At 42.1% G+C, this 25,759-nt stretch overlaps 2 protein-coding genes across 4 annotated transcripts in view; both read left to right on the top strand.

Annotated features, from left to right (window-relative positions):
* LOC103360823 (uncharacterized) overlaps positions 1–3,579 on the top strand; it is a 5,113-nt gene extending 1,534 nt beyond the window's left edge. The window contains exon 2 of the mRNA XM_008286730.1: positions 2,827–3,579. Within this exon, the coding sequence (XP_008284952.1) occupies positions 2,827–3,150 (324 nt within the window). The 3' untranslated portion in view covers positions 3,151–3,579. The remainder of the gene's footprint in view (positions 1–2,826) is intronic.
* A 3,224-nt stretch (positions 3,580–6,803) lies between these two features.
* Positions 6,804–25,759, top strand: part of rufy2 (RUN and FYVE domain containing 2) — a 29,365-nt gene continuing 10,409 nt past the window's right edge. The window contains exons 1-18 of one of the 3 annotated variants that reach the window (XM_008286728.1): positions 6,804–6,885; positions 12,815–12,988; positions 13,113–13,230; positions 14,314–14,415; positions 14,549–14,672; positions 16,570–16,634; positions 16,728–16,793; positions 17,264–17,333; positions 17,565–17,666; positions 17,840–17,956; positions 18,052–18,144; positions 18,780–18,854; positions 18,942–19,039; positions 23,320–23,439; positions 23,698–23,827; positions 24,492–24,586; positions 24,927–24,975; positions 25,124–25,204. In XM_008286728.1, coding sequence (XP_008284950.1) covers positions 6,810–6,885; positions 12,815–12,988; positions 13,113–13,230; positions 14,314–14,415; positions 14,549–14,672; positions 16,570–16,634; positions 16,728–16,793; positions 17,264–17,333; positions 17,565–17,666; positions 17,840–17,956; positions 18,052–18,144; positions 18,780–18,854; positions 18,942–19,039; positions 23,320–23,439; positions 23,698–23,827; positions 24,492–24,586; positions 24,927–24,975; positions 25,124–25,204 — 1,755 coding nt within the window. In that variant the 5' untranslated portion in view covers positions 6,804–6,809. Of the gene's footprint in view, positions 6,886–10,637; positions 11,201–12,814; positions 12,989–13,112; positions 13,231–14,313; positions 14,416–14,548; positions 14,673–16,569; positions 16,635–16,727; positions 16,794–17,263; positions 17,334–17,564; positions 17,667–17,839; positions 17,957–18,051; positions 18,145–18,779; positions 18,855–18,941; positions 19,040–20,755; positions 22,705–23,319; positions 23,440–23,697; positions 23,828–24,491; positions 24,587–24,926; positions 24,976–25,123; positions 25,205–25,759 lie in introns of those variants that run through there. The other 2 variants (XM_008286727.1, XM_008286729.1) reach the window with 2 other exon arrangements.

Below are 25,759 nucleotides of genomic sequence, written 5' to 3'. Positions count from 1 at the left end.
AAATTGTGTTTTGTGGTTGTTGTAGTCTGGCATAGCCTCATTATCACTATGCTACAGGTGGTCTGGAGTGTTTGTATTTCTTTAGTTTAACTCACCTGATGTATGATGCGGGTATAAACGTGCCATTAGCCGCCCATTACAGGGGTTTTTTTTTTCTCTGCAGATATAAAATAACCTTATCAATTTCAAGTTTTTCCAAGGATTTGGATCATGAAGTAAAGCAGCCCTGCTAACTCATTTGCGGTGGATTGTCCATTTTAATCACAGCGCTTATCTCCCTGCATGTTGTTCCATCACAACAATTACACTCATCGCTATATAGAGGGAACACACTGAAGCCACATCCTTTGTTTAGCCCTCCTTAATGACTGTAATTGGTTTAAAGAATACAAACAAGCCAGACCAGTTATTTCCCTCATAGCAGAATGGTAGTGTGGTGCAGCCAGGCCATTATGTTCTACAGAATCCACTGGCAGAGTGAGACTATTAAAATGCTTATTCACCAAAACAATGCTGGCAATGCCGCCTTACTGCATGACCCAAATCATCTGCAAAACTTTTCAACGTGGTAGGTGGCAAGCCCAGAGGTTGTTGGATTCTAAAAATGGTAACACATAGATACCAGAAGAGAAAGTGAAAGCTGTGTGGAATGTCAACGCGAGTAAGTCAGGCTACGGTTGCTGCAAACTTAAATGTGTAAAGTAAGAGCTGTAAAAATATGAAGATGTTTTCCTGAAGCCCATCGAACAACTCCGTAGTCTCTCAAGTTTGCAAGCCAGTGAGAATTTTGTTGGGCTGCTAAGAAAACAGTGGTCATCCAGCTCAAACTTTGTATAATTCTGCCCCCTCACTGCCCGCTGCTTGGCCTCATCACGCTTGAGATTGAGATTTAAGGTCACAGTTTACAAGGTCAAAGAGCAATGGACTTTTATGACCCTACTTTGCTCAGCCAGAAATGTTGAAATGAAATGTAGCCAGACTAATCAAAAGATTTATTTATTTTTTTTCATTCAGAAGAAGCAGCATCTTCGCAGTCCACCAGAGTTATTAACTGTCTAGAGCTGCTTCTGCTAACTCTGAAATGTTTTAACAACAAGCAAAGAAACACCAAATGTCCCAACACGCTCATTTACATCAGAGCTGAAAGACTGAGAGACACATTCTGGGGACATGTCAGACTTTTATTGATTTGTTCCACGGGAGCACAATATATGACTTTTGAAGGCCTTGTGTATCCATAGTACACACACACACACACACACACACACACACACAGGCGATTTTACTCATTTGGCAGATTCGGTCTCATGTGTAGGCGTGAACAGACTGTGGTCTGAGGAACAAGTATACCTGGAAACACCAGTGAGTGTGTGCTAAGCCTCTATATTTGGCACAGATAGGTTATGAGAGAACATGTTCTGACACAACTCTTTGGCCACAGCATAAAGTGGAGGCATCAGAATTTACAGAAGGGACAGCTTTACTATAATAAATAAGTGGCTTAAGTCATTACCTAGACGATAAATTGCAAAAGCAGCCATGGCTCCAGCAATGGCAGCTGCAAGCTTTCCCAAACATGGCTTTTTTATCCACACCTCTCAGGGCCACACAATTAAGAGAATTAAGCCAAGGCACCGCCCAAACACTTGCACTGCTGCTGCAGGGCCAGTGGAGGTGCAGAGAGGTGTATCACGTGACATGTACTGAGATCAACAATGTACAAATTAGGGCTGGTATGAATAGCCACGCGGTGGTGCCGGGTGCTGAGCATTCGGTCTGACGGGCTGTAGTGAGCGGGCGTTTCCCATCAGCAGGCACAGTACTGTATCTGCCATCAGTGGCAGCGGTGGCGGGGGCGGGGAGAGGAATATTCAGAGATAAAAATTGATATCCCGATTCCAGCACAGCGAGCAAATAGTCAGCTATTCGGGGTTCGGGTCCAGCCCTCGTACAAATGCAAGAATGTTTCAGCCGTATTCTGTGGTGAACCAACTATGTTGTGTCTAAATTACCTCAAACATAACGGTGGCATTTCTGTGCTGATATTTAAGCTCATATTGGCTGATAACATAACACTATTCAGTCAGACTTTACAGAATAGTATGAAATTACTTTAAAGAATGTGTTCAGAGCATAGACTGTATAAAAGATGGACGTAGCAAGCGGCCCTGAAAAATGAAATGTGTCAAAAACCTGCAATATCACTACGTCCACTAGTTGCTGGCTCCAAAAAGCCCTGGCTCCCATAGGCTTGAATTGGAAAAGAAGTGATCACAGATCACGAAATGCCGCATTCCTACAGCTCAGGATTTTTTTCTTATTAGTTTTCATAGTCAAATCCACAGATCAGGTGGCCAATCTGAAAATAAATCAATACTGACTTTTTAAAAAATCGTCAAAATTGTGGCGTGGCTGGCTTGATTGACAGTAGGCAGTGACGATGCAGACGAAGCGAGCAGAAGGACGGGCAGAGAGGGCCCGCCTCTCAATCCGTCTGACCAATCGCTGCTCCTATGGCTCCGCCCCCCTCCGACGATTTTTGCGTCACTGGCTCCAAAAATCCAAGATGTCAACCAGGAAGTAGCAAAACCCTGGCTTCATTTTCTCAGTGCAGAAACCAACGGGTGACGTCACGGTAGCTACGTCCATCTTTTATACAGTCTATGGTTCAGAGCAACCCCGTTTTGTTCCCAGTGGGAGGTAAACAGTAGGCTCGATGAGGAACTTTAATGTGTTAGTTTGTGATCACACAAGAAATTGAAGCTTTTTTGTTCGTGTGTTATTGTCTGTGTTGATCAGTAACCAAACTTATGCCATTCCACGCAGGTAGCTGGAAGAGCAGATGATCTGGAGAGAGATAAAGACGAGGCGGCGCAGCACGGTTCGCTGCCTGTCGTCAGCACCAGTTTCTCTCTTGCGGATTGCAGTCCGACCAGCCATCAGGATGTGGGACTCTCTCTTAAACGCAAAAGGCAAGCAACCGCAGAAACGGAGATAAGTTCTGCAGAAGCCCTCACCAACCTCAGAGATGAAGATGAACTGTTTCTGCTCAGCCTCCTGCCCTCACTGAAGCGGCTCACCATTAAAAAGAGAATGGAGGTGCGGATGAAATTCCAGCAAGTGCTTTATGCTGCAGAGTTTGAGGACTGAAGAGCACAAAATGCACTAAACATTGGTAGTTGGAGGAGTTGTTCCGTATTTACATCAATCCTCAAGCACTTGGTGTGTAAATAGTTATTTTTTTAGCCATTGTAACTTGGACTATTTATTTTTGCATCACTCTTTAGTAAATATATCACTGTGTTGTTCTTTGTCATTTTGGTTCATGAGAGTTGACAGAGAAGTGTCTTTTAGGTGAAGGAAAATATGAATGCAGTTGTGTCCACTGGAACCTTCATCCATGTTCATCTCAAAATCTTTCTACTTGCCAACGCTGCCTGATGAATTTCAAATTCTTGTTATTTTTATAGATCAAACAGAACTCACTGTCTGTTCATAAATACCCTTTCTTTATATTTCTAAAGGAGTCATTTCTACTGTATATATTTTACAAATAAATGTTTTATTGCTCCAGAAAAATAGTTTTTCCTTCCTATCATTTTTTGCACCCTGCAGTCACAACTTTCGGATCATAATTCATCACCTACGACTCACAAATTGACTAAAGACTCACATTACCAGAGGCACCAGTAAGATTATGATGTTGCATTTCTCTTTACAGCAGCATTACAGTAATTTTACAGACGCAGGAGGAAACAGGAATGTATTTTTAGTTAAGCATGTTAACTTTTTTTATCAAACTCCCCAAATATAGAATACATACAAATGCATATATACATTTTTTAAAAAAATAATAAAACATACAGTTTGGGACTTTAAATAATTGTATTTTTACCGTTCATGCATGTGTACAACAAACATTTTTTCTTCATTTTCTGCACTGGCTGCTAAAGAAGTAGTCGTCTTATATTTCACAGAACACTCTCGAGCTGCAGTGATTCTATTTCATTCTCTTATAGCTGCAAAGTCATTCACCTCCAAACACAACCAATCGCTTTCCTGCATCAGCAAGGTCCGCCCTCTCCATCCAGTCACTGATTGGACGGGAACAGAGTAGACCCTCCTCTCCCGTGTTCTGCTCTCAGAAATCACAATTCACAAACATTTGTATGTTTTCATTCATATCTTCATGCATTTCATTCATTTGTTTGTCTATTATGCTAAATTCTGGATTTATGTGTGAATGCAAGTAAGTGCTTCTGGTTTTTTACTCTCCTCCTTGGGTGTGTTTCTCTCCTCCTCTCCTCCTCCTCCTCTCCTTCGCTCTCCTCTCCTCTCTGTGTTTACCCCCCTCCAAGCTTCCTCTCGTTACCCTCTCCTGTCTTTGCTGTGTTGTATGAAACCCCTCCCCTCTCCCAGCCTCCCTAGTCTCTTGTCATTGGGTGCTGTGTGGGGTGATGGTTGTGGTTTCTGTCGGTGATATCCCCAGCAGAGCGTGTACCGGCTTACTGCTTCTGAACTACAGGCACTGTTGTTGATGTTGCAGCCCTGCAGCATCTTACAGATAGAGATCTAGATAGATAGATAGGTATCTAGATTGTAGATCAGAGGATGTCATCTTTTCATCATTGCTGATATGTTTATCTGGACATCTGGGCACTGCTATCTGCTGCCTGTAGCCGCAACAACTGGACTGATACTCTGCATCTTCTATGTACATCAAGCTCGTATTTTGTAGTTTGCAAAGGGTCATCGCCTGAAAGTCCATCTACGTGACCAAGTCCTTCTTCGGAACAGACTACAGATTGCAGATAAACTACATAACCAAGGATCTACACCCTTCTTCTTGCTGCTGAGGTGAGATGCAATAATACAACACACATGTTTAAGTAATGACAGCACATTAGGAGTGATGGTGTGATACATGTAGTTGGTATATTTACACACATGCTGTAGAGGATATACTATACATACTGTAATAATACTGCTTTCATCTTTGTCTTTGCTACACTTTGCTACACTTTACACGTCATCACTCCTGATAATCACTGTGCCTTGTTCTCTGTCAAACAAAATAATAAATAACTATTAGAGTGTGTGAGCATAGCAGCACTGTAACTGCAGCATTGCTGCACAATGAAAGGATGGCTACTACGATGAAACAGCATCACACCCCTATTGGTGGACGGAGCGTCCGGCGAAGAGTATTGATTGGTTGTTTGGGCTTTCTCTCATGTGGAAGGGCAGGTTCCTACAGTGAATAAGACTGTCATATGGTAGAAAAACACACCACCCTGGAAGTAGTGTTTAGTAGTGAGTGTGTTTAGGTGTGGTTCAGAGATGAGGGGAGATCGGGGGAGGAAGGTGGATGGGGGGAGGAGAGAGATGGACGCATGATGCAGGGAGAGCAGTGAGACGTATATATGATGTGTTTTCTATTGCAGCAGGATGGAAAACTCAAATCAGTTACCTTCGATTCAGATGGTCAATTTCTACATGTGACTCAGTGTAACAGGAAGTTGCTCCTGCAGAGAGGCCGAGCCGTTATCCCAGAGACTGGTGATGTTGATGGAGAAGCAAACAGGTAGATCAGTAGAACAACAACAAGTCAGACCATCAGATGACAGGGTGGGTACACATACATCAAGTTATAGGCAGAAAATAAGTCAACAGAGGAAGAAAATAAGGGGGAAAGAAAAAACACATGCACATCAACAGTGAGGCAGCAGCAGCAGCCTGACTCATAAATTCTCTGCTAACTAGCCGAGCAGTGGCCATTCAGAGAATTAACACAGGCAGTATACAAACGGCTAATGAGTGCACAGATCTGCACAACACCGGTCATATGATTCCTGGTCAGCCCTCGGCTATTAGAGAGAGAGACAGAGAGAGAGAGAGAGAGGGAGGAAAAAGTGTTTTTTGTAGTACAGTTTACTGTAGCCTCTATGATACTACAGTGGTAATGGATCCAGCATTGTGCCGTTATTGCAGCTGGAGGCTTTTACATCCAGGCTGCTGTGAGGTGGAGGCCCACAGCATTTGTTTCTCAAAACTGGAGAAAAAGGTAAAGCTCTTTCTGTCAGTTTTGGTGGTGACTATATTATTTTTGACAAGAAATCAAGATTTCTTTATTTTACAGATTAGAAAATGTGTGTGTGGAGAACATTTTTAGCATATATTATTAATGACCAGTGTGTTTATGTGAGTGATGTTTGTACAGATGAGTGACAGGATGTAGAAACATAATGGTCTCGACTACCAGAGAACATTTTGAGAAAATGCAGCAACCTGAGACTTGTAGCCACTTTGTTTAATTTGATTTGTTCTATTTTAAAACGTGACCAAACCCCAGATGTGGGAAGCATTTCAATGGTATGAGACTGGCCTAACAAAACAGAGAGCTGGTTTTACATTAGCCTAGCCTGCTTCAAAACTAACCACCATGTTTATCTGCATGTCACGGTGGAGCCAGTGAGTGTGCACACCCATGCATGGCCATTGTGCAAGCAGGTCTGGCGATGTTTCGCTTTAAGTTACTTAGATTTTGTATGAAAGAAACGACTGAGGATTCTTCTCCAGTGTCTCTGCCATTAAGGTTTTACATGTCTTTCCCTCTACTGTCTCTTCTGCCTCAGGTGCACACGATGCTCAGCACATCCTGAGACTGTGACCAAACCAGACCAAAGTGGAACACACCACATCAGCGCAGCACAGTTTCGGAAGGAGGAAAACCTGACAGTGTGGCACGAATTTAACCAGAAAAGGACACTTCAAGACGCAGGGGCTAACAATCCAGAGTCCCACCCAACATGTACTCCCCTCAGAGTCTGCACCGATGGGGCATCACTCACAGTGAGAGCATGGAGCGGCTTGCCTACAGCCAAGGTACAGTGGAAGTTACTGTTTGAATGAAATGACTAAATCTGTTGCACCCTGATGTCATAACATGTTGTTGTATTACACAAAACAGTTCCATGTTGGTAGGTATCCACCCACTAATCACTGGACTAAAACGAGTTTACTCCTTTCTCTTGTTAAACATTAAAGCTTGTAGCTCCAATCTAAAGCATTTTAAACTTCCGCAGCTTCGACTCTCTCTATAATCCTAATAAACCACCAGCAGTCTAAGGCCTGCTGTCTGAAGGAACTAACTGATAGGATGAAGCATCACGTTTTCTCTTCAGTGTATTGAACTTCTGAGGATCAGCGTTATCTGACTTTACAATCATTAATCACATTCCAACAAGTCATCAAGCGTGTTACACGATAGTTTAGCTTTAGCACAATCATCACAACTTTACAGGTCATTCTTATGTGACTAATAGATTTAAAACTCTTTTAATTTACTGCTCAGCTGAATTATTCTTGAACAGTCTCATTAATGGATAAATTGTAATAGTAATTATAAATTATAAGAAATTAAATAAAGGACCTGGTTCCAGCTTTGACAATTATGAATATTTGCTCATTTTTCTGCCCTTCATTATTGTACACTTAATATGTTGATGGGCATTTTTTACAGATAAAAGACATTTTATACATTAAACTGATATGCAGAGTTATCAAGCAAATAATAATCTATAAATTATATAATAAAAATAATCATCAGTCGCAGACTTAAATTGCATTGCAGCATGCTTGTCTCACTTGAGACCTTCATCACATTTTCCACAGCCTACTCAGCCTTGCTCTCTTCATTTACTTCTTCCTCCTCTTTCCTGGGGACTGTGTGGGTGTTTCTGCTGTTATGCGTCTCAACTATACTCAATTCTTCTGCATTGCAGTTTGATCCTTTTCCATGTGGGTTCAGTATACATGTGGAAATACAAAGCTGATAAGTCCAATTTCCCCGAGCAGAGGCCCCACCCACGTTAGAAATGATAGACTAGACACTTCCTAAGAGCTCTTAAATTCATATTTAAATTTGAGGTTTAATTTGTTGAACTATTTCATCATATTTTCTGTAAATAGCAACAGTAAAATATTTTAACAATAAAGGTGTTTTGCTTGAAACTTTGAGACTAAAGCTTAAAATGAACATTGTAAGCGTTTATAATAGAAAGTAAACTCTTCCTACTGTAGCTAAAGTTACCCAAAAATACAACGTTGAAGAAATATAGTGTCTGTATTTCAATACAAGTAGCTAAACCAGAATTTAAAAATACTCTATTACAAGTTATTAATAAAGTTACTTAAATAGGTCACTTCTCTATACTTTTTATATGTTCATAAAGTAAACAAAACAGAAAGTTCAGCCTGTGAGTGCTGCATAATGACTTTATTGGACTATTATTACCGATATATTTTAATTGCTTTAGTTGGTTGGAACTCCTTTAAACTATTTTACATAGTCGTGGCAAATCTATTACATCAGGCATCATTTTACATGTAAAGTGTTATTTTCTTGTACAACTAGAAGCAACATCTGTAGTAGAGTAAATGTAGCAGAGTAAAAAGTGCAGTATTTCCCTCTTAATTGTACAAAAGTATGTAAAAATATAAATGCAGCTAGTCTTCTGACTTACAAAAAAACATAAAAAGTCTCATTTTTATTGTTGTGGTTAGAAAAAAGCATTTATCCAACTGTGCACATGAAGTTTTTGAGGTGTTCGAATGGTGACAAATTCTCAACCACTGAGTGAATCCACTCCCTCGTCAGGTGTGGCTGTAAAGGATAATGATCAGACGTTCACTCCTTTCTGTTATTCTGATAGCAACTGAACATGTCGGCTTCGTGTCTAAATGCACACCCTGGCCACATTTCAGCATTCCTTCTAGTGGACCGCGTAACATTTCCCTTTCAACACGGCACAAGTCTGAGCTGAACCGTCACATCAGTGGATAGACAGTTGTGTGACCAGTTCACAGACTACTGCTTAGAAAAGTGAGAAAATGGCGCTGCTTTATTCAAATGACATAATGCCACAGACGACAAGAGAAAGGTGAGACCAGGCTGTTGGCGTGTCAGAGTTGTAGTCAGGCGCTTAAACGTCTACAACATTTGTCGTCTAAGAAATCATCACAGCATAGTATAGCAAGCAGACAATCTGTCACGTGGTGCTGAGAATGGACGAGTAATACAACATGATTCTGTCCAACAAGTCACTAGGAAGAGTGGGATGAGACTCCATAAGCAGCATCCTATTTCGTTAGCTTTTCTACTGAAGTACAATCTGTGCAATATAAATACTCTCTCGTCATTTCTACTCACCAAACATCTGTGCAATACCACAGATGTGTGCAATAATGTTATTTTTAGAACTAGTACTTTTATTTATTTTGGTTTATTTATATTCTTGTACTACATTCCTTAAATATTTGCCCTATCTTTGCTGCTGTAACACTGCAAAATTCCCATCTGTGGGATTAATCCTATCTTATTTTATCTCATTAATAACCTCAGCAGCTGTATGCATCACACATGTGTGACTCATTAATGACGGCTGATTTCTGGTCTATGGCCCCACTCTCAGTCTGCTCATTATCGTTTCCAGTAATGTGTGTAATGGGTAGTTTCAATTAATCAATCAAACAGTCAGACTTTATTTGCGTAGCACTTTTCCTACACATGGAATGGAACATAAAGTGCTTTATAGAACAACAGGAATGTTTAAAAAACTATAAAAATAATACTCTTCCATAAACATTGTGTTATATATGAAGGACTGAATAAAAACAGGGGGACTGAGGAAACACAAAATATGACTGTTTGCAGTGTTTAATGACAACTTCAAAACACAGTATGTTTCTCAACAAATGAAGACATCAGAAATATTTATAACGTTGAACAATAATTCACAATTATTACTGTCGTTCATCGTGTAGAGAAATGCTGCTCCTTCCTTTGGCACACCACGGGTCTTATAGTCGTCCTCAGATGTATTTATACCGTCCCATTAAAGAAGAAAAACAGCTGTCACTGAAATAAGTTGAAATTGACAAAAGTAATATTAAATAAAGATTTAATTAAAATCATGACATTGCTTTTGAATTGTGGTTCAACAGAAATATTAAAAATAAATAACTAAAAAAACAACAACAAGCAAACAAGCATGATGGGACCCGTAAACTAATATTTAGATGAACAACTCTTTGAGCCAATCACTGCAGTCAAGTGTTTTCTGTAACTATCAGACTTCTGCACCTGTTGACAGGTATTTGGATTTTGGCCCACTGCTCATCAGCAAAGTGCTCTAATTTCTCTGGGACAGTTGTTTTTTTTTTTTTTTTAAATTATTCTTTTCAACCAGAATTCAAAAGCAATGTCTAATTTCACTAAATTATAATTTAGCAAATTTTTATTTATTATTATCTTTTTCAGTTTCTAGTTATTTGAGTGACTATTGTGAATTTTGCCTTTTTTTAATGGAAGGCTATGACTACACATGAGGACTGTAGAAGTGCGGCTCTACTGGAGGTCCTGAGCCGCCCTGCAGGCCCCTTCCTCCGGCAGCAGGGGGCGCCACGCCGCCGCTCAGCAGCCCGTAAAATCATTACGTAGTGCTGCCTTTGTGTGTCTTGTGAGCCGTGTGACACCGCCCCTCCGGAGGGTGCAGCGGGACCGTGGAGACGCCAACTATCAGCTCTGCTGGCTGTAAACAAATGTGAACGTCAGCGCGATGCACGGAAAAGCCACCGAGCAACGGGTTTCCGCGCGGTCGCCGCCGGTGCTAACGGTCATCATGTAGCGAGGCCGACGCCTGCTCTACGGTTCGCGAGCCCGGGGACGTTACTGATTTTTGACACTGGTCGGACCTGTCATTGCTTCGGCCGGTGCTATCGCAGGTATTTCTACGTGACGACTGTCATAATGGTCGCCGGCTGAATCGTGCATCACAGCTAGCTCGCTAACGGTTAGCATACCCGGCTAATTTGGGCACCGAGCCGCTACGATCATCATCCGCGAGGTCCGTGAACATGGCATCGCCCGCAGAGCACGACCTGGCTCTGTCTGAGGCGGACGGCAGCAAGGAGAAAACTCAGGTGTTTGGGATTTTGAGGCTCCAGGAGGAGAAGGCTGGAGCTGTGGATAAGGCTAGCAGCACGGTGAGAGGAGGAGGAGGAGGAGGAGACGGCCGGTGGCAGGCTCCGATCTTCGCTTTGGCCAGAAAAGCGTCCGAGACTATTTCAGGGAGCATTCACGTCCTGCCCAAAGTGTCGGAGCACAGGACGTCTCTGCCCGGGGACTGGGCCGTCCAAGGTAGGGTATGATCAGCATCAGAGAGGTGGGGGGTGAGGGTGTGGAGGGGGTCGCTGGTTAATAGGAGCAGGGCTGATTAAGGGGCTGGTTTAACCTTTGTCTGCTGCTCAACAATCAGTTACTAATTGGAGCAGCTTTAACCGTGTCAGCTGGATGTTCCTCTGTCTCCCCTCCTGCCTCTCTGTGTGGCCCATTGATTTCTCTGACATCAGTGCTGCTTCATGCTCCATCCTCTTCTGTTTCTGCTGCTTCTGTTTCATATCACAACTTCACCGCCTGGAGCATCACATGCTGCACTGATGCAAATGGAAAAAACTGTTCTCTGTTCAGCTCCCCTGGGGGTATTCATGCTTGGTGCTCTGCTATTGGCAGTTACGTGATGTCACCTTGTTGATTATCTTACAAAGTTAGTAAACCCAAGAGCTCAGCTTCATCTGCCCAGCATCCAGCATCTCTGTGTGTCTGTCAGTAGCAGCCCATAGCCTCCCACACTCACAGCTAAATATAATCTGGCTGCTTTCAGCTCTACATCACAGACTTTCATTTCAAATAAGCCCAAAACAAAAGGTGAATTAATCAGCTTGTCCAGTTATTTTGATAATTAGCTCCATATTCCAGCACTGATATGTGAGGATTTGCTGCTTTTATCTGTTCTAATGTCATTACAAAGTGGAACATTTCATCAAATCTTCCATCCTTGTTTCAGCTTTAAGGGACTCCACATGCTTTAGTTTTGTAGCTTTTCACCGTTATTGACTGTGCATGTACTGTAGCATAGAGCTGAACAATTAATTAAAATATTATCAAACACGGCCAAGTGTAACGTCCAAGCTGCATTCTTTGCATAGAGGATAAATGTGTTGCTAACTGTCATTCCCGATGAAGCAATTTCAATCCCCCGGCCTACAAATTACATTCTCCAGACACAAAATGACATCATTGTTTTTATATTTTTTCACTAGAAAAGAAATATTAAAAGTGTGACTGACATTGCAGTTGCTGTCAAAATATATGATTTTTGTTTTGGCACATCATCCAGTTATAAAGTTATTATTTTTATTTAATATCCTCGAGGGGCCAGAGGCTACAAACTGTCACACGCCTCCCGTTCGTTGATATTCCTGAGTCTCTGCCTCCAGGCCAACCGGCTGCAGCGCTGGAAGGTCTTCTACATTGCTGGGCAACATCTCTGCACACTTCCACCTGACATTGTTACGTCCTGTTCTGGTGTTTGGCTACACATTAACCCGGAAGTCCACATGTAGAGCATTTAAAACCTCTGTGTGAGGTTAACGTATCTAATCTGTCACTCTTCTTCCATCATATCTGTTGACCTGTATTACTGCACGGGTGTGTAATCTGCCTTCGAAGCACTAAGACTGAATTCATTGCGCCTCCTTATTGGTAGCATGTTTCTGATAACGACTACTTGTAAGACATTAACTTGTCTCAGTCAGTCAGTCTTCTGAGTTTGTACGGTTTAATGACTAGTCTGGAAATGTACCACACAAATTCAACTGAACATGGACGATGAAATTATAAAACATCGCTGATTTGAAAATTTTAAAAAGAAGATTAAAATGTATGTGTATTTTACATTCTGTTGTCCTGCAGCCCTGCGGGACCCCATGGCCATGGAGCGAGCCAACCTGCTGAACATGGCCAAGCTGAGCATTAAAGGCTTGATCGAGTCGGCTCTGAGCTTCGGGCGAACGCTGGACTCGGACTACCCGCCTCTCCAGCAGTTCTTTGTGGTCATGGAGCACTGCCTCAAACATGGGCTCCGAGGTAAGAGGGAGAATGACATTTTCAACTGGGAAATTGCGTGTGAGAGTTTGCCACGAACATGAAAGATCCCATTTGCATATTTTCATACACTCTGTCTGAGAAGTCTCCCTCCGTCCTTCTCCAGTGAAGAAGTCCTTTCTGGGCTTCAACAAGTCTCTGTGGGGTCCTCTGGAGCTGGTGGAGAAACTGTGTCCTGAAGCAGCAGAGATCTCCGCCTCTGTACGAGACCTGCCTGGACTTAAGTAAGGAACACATTTATGTCCACGCCCGTTTACTCCCATATGACCAACTCGCCATCGTGGTGAAGAAGCCGCAACAAACACACACTCGTAAACGAGAGTAACATGAGAATGTGACCTGAGCCAGATCAGGGAAGTACCTGATAGTTGTTTACTTTCACTTCACCCTTCGTTTCCTTGCTGTCTCACTTCTCCCTTTCTTTTTTTTCTCTACTGTTCTTTTGCATCGACACATTTTCCAGAAATCTGACAAGCAGTTAGCTGTTAATCTTCATATTATTCTGTCAATTCTGGGCAATTAGCAGCTTTAAAAAAGTCATACCAGTGATCATGCAGTAGTATTTTTATTGTCAGACTGTGGAAGTGTTGGCTTTGTGACTTTTCCCCTCCTGAACTTTCACGATAGAAGACAAGAAGACAGTTTATCAACATTAATAACAGCTGCATCCTACATTAATATTGAAGTGATGTCCTCTTGTGGCTGTAACGAGCAGGATCCTGCTAAACCTCATTCATGCACACGATTCCCATCTCCCTCTCAAGTCTATCCTATTATGAGTCACACATCCTCAGGGCAGGGAATCAAGTGAGAAATATTCACGTCTGATCCACAAAATGAGGAACAGTCGTGTTGTTTCAGATGGACATCAGAGTCTGTTTCCTTTTGTGCTGCTGAGTCAGACCTGCAGACGTGTAGCAAAGCAGGAATTTAGCAACACCAAGTGCAGACTCAACGGTTAGACACAAGACAGCGCAAACCGTCTGCAGCAAACACAGTTTTAGATGATTAGACACAGAAACAAAATGAAACATTGAAGATTTGTTGAGCTCACACAACTTTTGTTAGCTTATGTTAAATTAGGGGGAAAAATGTGTCTTTATAAATATAATCTGTATTTTTTTTTTTTTGTCCGACTTGAAGATGACATGTGGAATGTTCTCAGACACACAAAAGCTTCAGAGACTTTTTAGAGCATGAACAGTATCAGGAGACAAGGACGAAAAAGGCAGAGATCTAATCATGTCCCAGCACCACCAGCCTTTCCAATCTGACGTCACCTCTGGTGTGCATGTGTGTGTTTCTAGGACTCCTTTAGGCAGAGCCAGGGCCTGGTTGCGTCTGGCTCTCATGCAGAAGCGGCTGGCCGACTACCTGCGACTTCTCATCACCAGAAAAGACCTGCTCAGGTACACGCGGAGAAAAAGAAAAGAGAATGTTCTTGTTATAATTTAAAAGCAAAAGTGGCTTACAAAAATGTACAAATAAAAACTAACAGGGAGAGATGATGTGTGAAAGACTCTGTTGTGTGTTCGTCCTCAGTGATTTCTATGAGAATTCAGCACTGATGCTGGAGGAGGAGGGCGCGGTGATCGTGGGCCTGCTGGTGGGCCTGAACGTCATTGATGCTAACCTGTGTGTGAAAGGCGAGGACCTGGACTCTCAGGTAGCCACTGCTGTAAAACACAAGTTTCACAATATGACGAAAGAAACACATTTACCATAAATCCCAGACTACTGAGCGCACCTGAATATAAGCCGCACCCACTAACTTTAAAAGGAAAACAAATTGTACATATGTAGGCCACACTTGTCTACAAGCCGCAGGTGTCCACATTGTAACGTGAGATATTGCACAGAAAGATTTTTTTTACACTTCTAATTAAATACGTACCGGTAACATACACAAATACGTACCGTAAATGCTTTTTCCCAAACAGTGGCTGTAACACGGCTGGTTAAATAAATAAAAAAATACAGTAGCCTACCAGCAAAAGTCATTGATCGCTATCTTCATCTTCCTCCTGCCACTAAAACCACTGAAGTCGTCTTCAGTGTCAGAATTGAACAGCCTCAGAATGACTTCGTCACACACTTCCTCAGTCTCTCTTTCGTTGTCGCTCTCAATGTCACTTTTGTCTCGAGGCAAATTCGTACAAATTATAAAAATCCGTAAATCATCATTGTTTAAGCTGTAGTGTTTAAAGCGTGTGGAAAAAAGCCGGAATTTACGATACATAGTTTGTTAAAGCTTGGTCTAACTCTGGGTATGTTATCTGTGCAGCCAGGTATGCATTAGTCCATTTTGTGATTGAATCGTATTTGTTTTGCTTGCCTCCATGCAAAGACGTACATTATACCGTATGTCAACAAAGCAAAGAATGTTCCTCTAATTCCTGTGCCTACTCCACAATAGACCTGAAACGGTTTATCTGATGTACTCCAGTTTCAGGAAGCACAAGAATCGTCGGTTAGGTCATACTATCTTGGCTTCACACAGATGAAGAGCTGATTCTGTGGTGTCAAGTTTCCACTCTACTGGTGGACAATTTGTACCAACACATTTTTTTCACCAATGCAAAGGCCCCACACAGCCCGAGTTCACACCTTGACTGAATGTGTGTTTGATGTTTGGGAATCTAGCGATGGTGTGAAGTCCCCGTTTGATTTGGGCTGGTTGGTGATGGCTGTAAGGGAACTGGATGTAGGCTGGGGCCAGGGGAGTTATGGCATCCAACACTGCCGGCTTGATCCTGCTCAGTGATGGCTGGGGAATGCCGCATATGTCTCCAACCTCACGCTGGAATGTGCCGGTGGTCAAAATCCCTGAATGCTTTGTATTTGTAGTTTCACTATTCTGCCACTAGATTATGTGCGTAGGCATGGTCAGAGTTGTGTTTATATTTATGCACATTCCTAAGTATTCGTACAAGCTGATAAATCCATGCTTTGCGTGGGAATGTTCATGCGCATGCTCTGCTCACATATCTGTGTGTACGCACTGATGATAAATGAGGCCCCTGGTCTCAAAATGTCTGGAGTTCATAATTCAAAGACATTTAGTTTAGAGCGATATTTAACGATGAACTCCTGACAGAACTGAATGAAACCAGACTGAAAAATTACTGAAACAAAAAATCTTTTATTAGAAAAATCTATTATCTTTTTGGAGACTGACCATTTGATTAATCTGGAAATGATCTTAGCTTAGCTACTTTAATGATTTATTTACTCCTCTCTAACTCACCATTTTACAAACTCAGTGGGCTGGCAGCTTTTATGCATGTTTGTGCTCAGCATTTTGTTTGATTAGTAAATACAGCTAGCGATGGTTAGGAATCGTATTCTATTACTAGAAGTATTGTTTGTTTTGTATGAGTTTTAATTTGAGCCACTAAGTCACCACATTATTGTAAACAGCTCTAGTTCTGGTGAATACTCTGGTGGATTGCAGTTACTCAGACATGATGACTCATTTATTCAAATCAATGAATGTGCAGTCATTGCTTTTTCCAGAATGCCTACATCTGAGTGACATTAGCTGATGTATGTTTTTATTCCAGGTCGGCGTGATCGACTTCTCCATGTACCTGAAGAATGACATCGATGATTACAGGAGCGAAGAGAGGTATGAGCGTTCTCTCCTCTGTTTAATACAGCTGGTTTTCTTTCGCCAAATGTGATGCAGAGCTCTGTTTTATGTCTGTTTCCATGACAACAGGAACAGCCAGATCGCATCCATCTTGGATCAGAAGAACTACGTCGAGGAACTGAACCGACAGCTCAAGTACGACATTTGCTCTGTGAGGGAAACGGACCTGTCTGCAGGGTTTTCCCCAGACTTACTGCAGATCAGACTGTTACATAATGAAAAGGAAGTTCTGTAATTAAAAAATGTGTCTCAGATAAAATCCATCCAAGATTTAGCTTTGAGCTGGTGTCAGTTTTCAGAAATGCAGCTCTTGTTCCTGCTCACAGACTCACATTTCCTCTTTCAGTTGTTTTTTTTCTCCCAGACCTTCTGTCTCATTTTAATTAGCTTTAGCTGATCTGCTGCTGTAAATGTAATTATAGCTTTAATGAATCTTTCTCTGCAGCTGTGAACTTTAAAACATTTATGAATTATGACTTTAACTAAAATCGGAGTCCCATATTCTAAAAACATGTTGCCGTGTAAACTTGGTGAGTATACTTAGTCAAACAGAGATTGACTATAACTTCTGTATTTGTGTGTATCTTTGTGTTTTTTGTGTCCAGCTCCACAGTTCATGGTCTTCAGGGCAGAGTCGACTCACTAGAGAAGTCCAACTCTAAACTCATAGAAGAGGTGAGACGCACAGTCAAAACATCTGAGTTTAATCTCACATCATGACTGAACCGTCGTTGTTAAATGTAACCCACTGCCAGAAGATTGTGTTTTTAATTTGGATGTAATTTAGCCAAAATATGCCAAGATAAAATCCCAGGATCAATGTGAGTATTAATGTGAAGCTGTCAACTCTTAACCACCGGCTCATTTATTCTCTTTCTTTGTTGATGTGCACGTCTGTGTCTGCAGTTAGCCATAGCCAAGAACAACATCATCAAACTACAGGAAGAAAACCAGCAGCTAAGGAGTGAAAACGGCCTGATTCTGCTGAAGGCACAACAACATTTAGAGGTGCACAGTCACACACACGCAAACACAAAATTAAACTCATGTACCTCTGTCTCAAAACAAAAGATATATTATTAAGCGCAGCTAAAAGTGAAAGCAAAAAGCTCCTAATATTCCAGAAATGTTTCCCAACTCTGACCACAAACTGATGCACAGCCGACATGTTATTTATCCAGGTAACTCAAGGCGATGTGTCAGTGGAGAGAGACACATACAAACAGTCTCGTCAGGGTCTGGATGAGATGTACAACGAGGCTCGAAGACAGCTGAAAGAGGAGTGTCAGCTCAGACAGGTCAGACTGTGGCCTGTGTGCGTAATATATGTGGTAAAATACATGTAATATCTGTGTAATAACACATTATATTCATGCATTTTGTCTGTTTTCAGGATGTGGAGAACGAGTTGGTAGTTCAGGTGTCGATGAAACAGGAAATGGAGCTGGCCATGAAACTTCTGGAGAAAGATATTCACGAAAAACAGGTAAACACGCACCATTTTTGTAATCTTCTGTCCTTCTCTGGAAAAAAAAAACGTGTCGTGCTTGTTGGGGTTGTTAATGGTGTGGCTGAATCCGTCATATCTGAGTTATATTTAGACATTTCTGGCAGCCCTTGTCAGTGTCTGGCCTCTCACCACCGACATGTGAACCCTGCAACATAAACACCACCAGCTGACATTCGTAGCCGAGCTGTGAGATACGGAAGCTGCAGCTTCGTTTCAGGCTGCCGGGATCGTTAGAATCCCCAAACATCATGAGGTGAATCGGCTGTCAGGGTGGAGAATGTCAGCATCATTATCACGACAACGTTTGTGTCGTGCAGTTGATCTATTTGTCATCCTGCCTCATTATTTCAGCCTGAAATGTAAATATACACACAAATATGACTTATCTCCAACGCTGGCAAGTAATAATGATAAATTTTTGTACTGAATCAATTAATTGATGAATAGAAGCACAAGGAAACACCAAATCAACAAGTGAACTATTAGGTGACAAATGAATGAATGGTTGAATTAGAAATGAAACGCTACATTAGCATTAAGTCGGTTTGTGTTGCTTTGAACCAGTAACTGAGCCAGAACACAGCTTAAGTCTTCTGATTTTTGATCGACAGGACACACTAATCGGACTGAGGCACCAGCTGGACGAGGTCAAAGCCATCAACGTAGAAATGTACCAGAAGATGCAGGTACAGACACACTTGTATCATTTACAGGACAAAGACGTGAAGCAGACTCATTGCTGCTCATAAAAGCTCATCGCTTTCATTTCTTAGTCATCAGACGAGGAGATGAAGAAGAAGAACGATATGATCAGTCGTCTGGAGGAGAAGACCAATCAGATCACTGCCACCATGAAGCAGCTGGAGCAAAGGTGAGACGCACTGCCTGGAGAGGCCCAGCACACACCGGTCACTTTGTCCCATGTACCTCCACAGTACATCCAGCTGTTCATATACCTGGATTTACTCTTTAGTAAAGTAACTCTGATGTCTCTGAGACATCTCAAAAGCAAACAGGTAGAATAACTTTCTTTATTTCTGGGTGAGGTGAGCATTAAAAATTGGATGCTGTTATCACGCAAATAATTACATATTTTATAAGAGTTTTGTAGCTCTGCAGAAGAGAGCTGTAGGAGAACATGGGGAAAAGTGATTTCTTAGCTCTGATGCTCAGGGTTTCCCCAAGGACGCAGGCTGTGATCTGGAAATCCACACAGAAAAAGTGTCACAGTGCAAACTTAGTCATTAAAATGATTACCCTACACTGGAAAGTGGATGAGACGGGGGCAAGTCTCAGTCACCTTGCTGAGCGTACTTTGTTTTCTGTGATCCATTTAGTTGAGTAGATGAAACATCCACAACCCAATTAGCGGCTTTTTGTTCAGTGCCTTCTCTTCTCTTCTCTTCTCCCTCAAGATTTCTAAGGTTTTATTTTGGTGCTTTTTCATTGCTGCTTTTTTATAAATGAAAATTGCTGTTCCATGCAGAGTTTCCTGCAGTGTTCTGTTGCAGAGGTCAGAGACTTACTCCTGATATAAAGAGCATTTCTATGAGCTCAACCATTAACCTTCAGGGAGGAGCAGATGCGCTGAGCCTTTACTTACTTACAATATTGATTGCAAGACAATCTGCCTCAGTGTTTGATGAATTATTTCCTTGTGGAAACCCTGCAGCCCCTTATTTATACTGTCTGTCTGATATGAAACAGTGCATGTTAAGTTGTCGGTGTTGCACCTCGTCCTTCTGTGTATAAGTGCTCCATATTTCTCATAATGTCGCTGTCTGCTGGTTCTTCGATGCTTTACGATCCCTCCTCGCCCCATCGTCTCCCGGTCAACACGGTCCATCCCTTCCCTCTCCTCTCCAATTAGTTTAAGTCTGTTCCATCCTATTTGTGATTGGTTGTGAATGTTTTTTTTGCTGCTCTAAATATTTCCGTAGGCTGGTGCTGTAGGACACAGACCCCGGTTACACTTTTTTAGTAGGAGTTTCGTGTTGTTGTAGCTGAATGTAGACATTTAAAAGGTTAACAAAAGGATATCGAATTTCAATTGATTCCCGGCTAATGTGATGAAAATCTCCCCCTCGTGTAGTTCTGCGCATATGTCGCCTGAACATTCCTGATTTTGTCTGCCGTGGTCGTGTTCATCGATCTTCCACATTGCCTTTCCTTCCTTCTCCTCCCAACCTCTTCTCATTACTCACGCTTACTATGAAAGAAAACATATCCCAGGCTGGAGAAATCTGATTACAGAGTGAACCTGGCAGCCTGAAATCAGATTTCTGTGTTTTAATGCTTTTCATTTACACGTCCTGCTGTGCCTGTGATGTTAAAGGTCACAAAAAGTGTTCAGTGTAACCGGGGCTACTTAGAATACTGATGTATTGACATCCTTTCTTCCTTCCTTCCTTCCTTCCTTCCTCCCTTCCTTTCTTTCTTTCTTTCCTTCTTCTTCCCTCCCTTTCGTTGATCTTTTTTATACCATCCATCTATTCATCCATCCATCCATTTTGCTCCCTTGAAACCTCCATGTTTAATCTTTATTTTTCTTCTTTTTTTCTGATTTGATCCCTGCTCCCCTGTGCAGTGATAAGGATCTGCTCAGTCAGACCAGAACGCTTGCTATGTCATTTGTTAAGTGTGCCAGCACAGACACAGAGCACCAGTACAAGCTAGTGAAGGACATCTCCTTCTGAGCACGCATGAATAGAATAAATGGACTTTTAAGAACATTCCTGTTTTTTTTTTTTGTTGTTTTTTTTTGGAAAACAAGATTGAGATGGTTTTAGAACCTGAGAGCTGCCACAGAACCAGGGGGAACAAGACCGCATGTTTGGTTTAGTTAGTGAAACACCTTCATCAGCAACATGTTTCCTGATCTTTAGTTTATTTACATCCAAACAGCTGAGTTTGTGCTGCGAGGAAAGGTTTCATCCCCGTTTAGCTGGGCAGAAAACAGTCGGTTATTTAAATAGAAACGTGTAAAATGAATCACACACTACTTTATCTATTCACTCACATGCTCAGGCGTGAACACACAAACATATAAAGGTTCCACATTCTTCCTGTCTCCAGTAGTCGGTTTATATGCAGTAACACTGATGGTAGGCTAGTCGACTGTTCGGACTCTTAGATGTCGTCAGAGGCTCCTTGTTATTGATCACAGTGAGTTAGAATGAGTACAGTGGGCTTTTACACTCGTGTCACAACCTCTGAGTGGTTTTACCGCTTTGAGCCACTCGTACCAGAACTGAGCCACTGTAGGATTTAGACAAGGATCTGAACGATCTGGAGAAAATATGTAATTGTAATTTTTCTGACAGATATTGTGATTTGATTTATGATTAGATTTTCCTTCGTTCTGCTTTCTGTAAAGATGCAGAGTAAATTGAAGGTGGGAGCCGCTGGAGGACACTGACAAACGATGCTCCTCTGCCTCCCTCCTCACAAAAATGTACACTGCCCTCTCGTCAGCAAAATAATTTCCCTGTAGTCTCTCAGTGGCGTCCGTGTTTTCTCGGCTGACATATCTGAATAACTGCTTCTGTGCTTTGCTGTTGTGACGGTTCCTGTGCCAGAAGGGGGCATTTTTATTTTTTATTTTTTAACCTTTTTGCAGCTGACACTGTTCACGTCACAAGCAAGAGCAAGTAACATGAAAGACATCACACAACCTAAGAAAAAAAAAAAGAACAATTCCTGCGACCACATGCATTTCATCGCAGTCAGTCACTGAGGTTCAGTCCAGATGTGTAGTCAGACAGGAGTGTGTTTGTGCAGCCTCCTGCTTTCATTTGTTGCCGGTTTGCTCTGCATGTGTTGCACCTCCTGACCTGCTTGTGACTGGCTGTGATGACCCTTGTTGTGTGCGAAATCAGTCCATCGTTCACTTACCCACAAGCCCTATAAATATAGAAATATAACAAGACACTGAGCAGCAAATTGAGATTTCCAACACAAACCAGTGTTCTGTTTTGCTTCATCACTGACATGTAACATTGGAATGTAATGCTCCAAACTGCATGGTGGGATCATCAGCAGATAGTAGGAGGTTGTAGGCTTTTTGAAGGCACTATGTACAGCATCAAATTCACAATCAGGATTTAGATACACAAGAGTAAATATAATTCACTAACCTTAAAGAGGAAGTGATTCTGGGCACTTCTCCTTCTTGCTCTTCATCGTCCCGTAAGCTTCACATACGGTGACAGTTGTAAGGTTGTAGATGTAAACTACTCAATGGGAACAGCAGCTTTAGCTCAATTCACGTGTTTTGTGTCTGCAGAACAGACAGCAGGAACTGTAGTTGCACAGCTGTAAACCTCTGGAGCTTCTGTCAAGGGAACTGCGTTGTTGTGTTCGTCCTTGGCATATTTATTGACTTTTGTGATATATCAGGAAGTAATCGTTCTACTTATCTCCATGTTCATAATACTCTCAATTTGTAGAAGAATAAACACTCAGTACAGTTGTTTAAAAACTCACAACTACTGTCTTTTACCACCGTGATCAATAAAGTTAGATGTTTTGAAAGTGCTGGGTGTGCTTTGAGTTTTTGCTCGTGTTAACCTGCTGATATGTGAAGAGTGCAAAATGTATGATGTGGTTTTTGTTTTAAGTCAACATTCAGTGTATATCAGGGTGTTGAGGGATGATCCTGCTCGTTTGACAAGATCTGAAACTTCATCAATATCCTCATATCCCTGCAACTGGCGTACAAAAATGCAGCGAACGTGAGGTATCATGGTAATGGCTACGCATTCAGCACTTTAGATGCTTCTTTCAGTCAGCTGTCGTTCGTTCAGTCGCTTTGACGCGGTTTTCACTCATTCTTTCATCATGTGTCTTTAATTTGGAGTCTTCAGCCCTTCTTACTTCTTACTGTTCTGTTTAAACCTTCTCCATTTGTTCCACGCCTCTGAGTTTGACTTGCCGGAGTTGTAACAGACCAAATTACAACACTTTCCTTCACCCCAGCCTGAACCATACCATCTTCATCTTTAACCCCCAAAAACCTTATAGTCCTTAACCTCCCTCTTTACCGTCCATCATCGCTCCAGTCTTCCTCTGTTGTTTTCTCCCCCTACACCCCCCTCCTCCCAGTTTTTTCTCTCCATGGTCCTGAGTTTGTCCCTGGTTATAATGGTGCAGATTGCAGGAGGCAGAGAGGCACCGCACCTCGGCCGAGGAGGGAACCAGGCGCTTCAAGTTGGACTTTGCCAACAAGGCCGACAGCCTGCAGCGGCAGATCGAAAACAGAGAAAAGCAGCTGTAAGCAAAACACCTTCAAAGACAGACCGACTCACGCATCCACACCTACATGAACACGTCATCTAGAGAGGCTGTGTTGCATGTTGTTGGTGCCGATACTGTTCTCTCTAGAACTAAAACATCACACTACTACCTAAGTAAAGGATTAAAAATATATGTCAATCAGTGTGCTGTATTATAATGTGTTACTTAATATCTTCATTGGTGTCTCTTTATTCTTGTTATTGATGTATGTATATGGCTGCGGTGTACCTGTAGCCAGCAGCTGGAGACAGACCTGAAGATAGAGAGGGAGTGGAGGCAGACGTTACAAAACGATCTGGACAGAGAACGGGACACGGTGGCTCAGCTCAGCACAGAGGCTCTGCAGATCAACGGGCTGAAGAAGGTAATGAAAAAAAAAGCAGAGAAATATAGGAGGTGTGTCAGAAAAGTTCCAGGACTGGTGTCACAAATGATATATTTTAAATCGAAACTACAAACTATGAGTTTTCCCCTTCCAAGTAATCCCCCTGGAGTCTAACACACTTCCCCAGCCTTCTCTGCCACGCCGCCATGCACTCCTGGTAGGATTCTTCCAGGATCCTCCACAGCTCCCCTTGATGACCCCCTTGAGCTTGGGGAAGAGGAAACAATTCCACGGAGCCAGGTGGGGTGAGTAGGGAGGTTGCTCCAGCACGGTGATGTTCTTCTCAGCCAGGAACTGTGGGATGCTCAGCATTGTGAGCAGGAGCGTTGTCATGGTGAAGCAGCCACCACTTGTCCTGCCACAACTCTCACCTCTTCTTGTGCACTGAACGAAGCAAACGCTGCAGGATCTCTTTGTAGACGTGCTGGTTGATCGTCTGAAGGGGAAAACTGTTTATTTGGGTTTGAAATATATCTTTTGTGACACCAGTCCTGGAACTTTTTTGACCCACCTCGTATGTACCTTGTATATGATACACAGTATGTTTCATAAAGTGAGTGTGTCTTGTGTTTGTGACAAAGTCTTACAGGTGATCTGATCTAACGCCTGTGTTCTGTCGTTTGTGTTGTGCTGGTTTTTCTAGGAGTTCCATCGTCTCCAGGATGAGAACATTCAGCTGAAGTCCATCTGTGAGGACCAAGAACAAGCTCTGGGGGAACTAGGCTCTAAACTCAGCGAGTATGGAAACTTGAACAAAACAGACTCTTTCTGTGCTGCAGTAATACTGTTTATAGTTTTGGCAAGAATTACACTTTATTAACTCAATTCAGTTTTTTTAAGCATTAGAAATTCTCTTATTTGTGAGAGGCTTTTGGAAACATTGCCCTTTAACAACATAGTAACATGACAATGTAAAGGCATAAACTGATATGAGTGAAGTACTTCAGCTCAAAGTCTCTTTTATCTTTGTTTGGTCTACAGTTTTTTCAAGATTAAGTCCAAAGAACACACAATGTGTGACCTGTGGAGGGTGACTTTGTCTGTTTACCTAACGCTGCCTAAATCTGTTTGTCACCAGATCCAAAATGAAGATCGAAGACATCAAAGAAGCCAACAAAGCTCTTCAGGTAAAGCAGGAAACTGTCAAAGAGGAACAAATAGAACAGGGTTTTGGCATTGCTAGCATTTTAGTGATGGAGGAAAAAACAGGTTGCTGTCTTGTAACATGTGTGACATGACATGACATGACAAACCAGTTGTGTGTTGTTGTTTCAGGGAGGTCAGGTTTGGTTGAAGGATAAAGAAGCCAGTCACTGCAAGTTGTGTGAGAAGGAGTTCTCCATCTCAAGACGAAAGGTCTGTCTTCATTTGATCACAAACATGGAGAAAATTAAGACTTACACATTTGCAATCCATGGTGTTATGAAAAAAAACAGCACTGGAAATCATTTGTGTGCTTCTGAATTGTTGCTGCGGTCGTAATCCACACACTGTTTCCAAACACCTTCCATTCTGATTTACCTTCTGAACTTACGTTTGGTCTTTGATGGGTGCAGGCCAGCTGACAGCCTTCACTGGGCCCGGGACAAGATGATCATAGAAAAAACCCGTGTTTTGTCAGGATTTTAGTCATAGCTAATGGATATTAAGAGCTAGCCAAATAACGTTACAAGGCTGACAAACGCTGGCTCCGCTGTTTCTTACCTCGCTCTACGTTGACTTTACTAGTTTCAGCTTCGTTGTTACCACCTTTTTACAAGTATTTTTTAAGCAAATCTCTAAGGCCTCTGTTTTCTTCCTCTCTTTTTCTCTTCTTTTTCCTTTTCTGAGCACCAGACTTCTGCTGAGCGGATATTTTGGTGCTGAAGTGCAAAATCCGAACTTCCAATTAAAGCCGCAAGCGGCGATGGA

The sequence above is a fragment of the Stegastes partitus genome, unplaced genomic scaffold (genome assembly GCF_000690725.1).
Source record: "Stegastes partitus isolate 25-593 unplaced genomic scaffold, Stegastes_partitus-1.0.2 Scaffold467, whole genome shotgun sequence".
In the NCBI taxonomy this organism is placed as follows: Eukaryota; Metazoa; Chordata; class Actinopteri; family Pomacentridae; genus Stegastes; species Stegastes partitus.
This window is presented reverse-complemented; position numbering and strand designations above follow the sequence as displayed.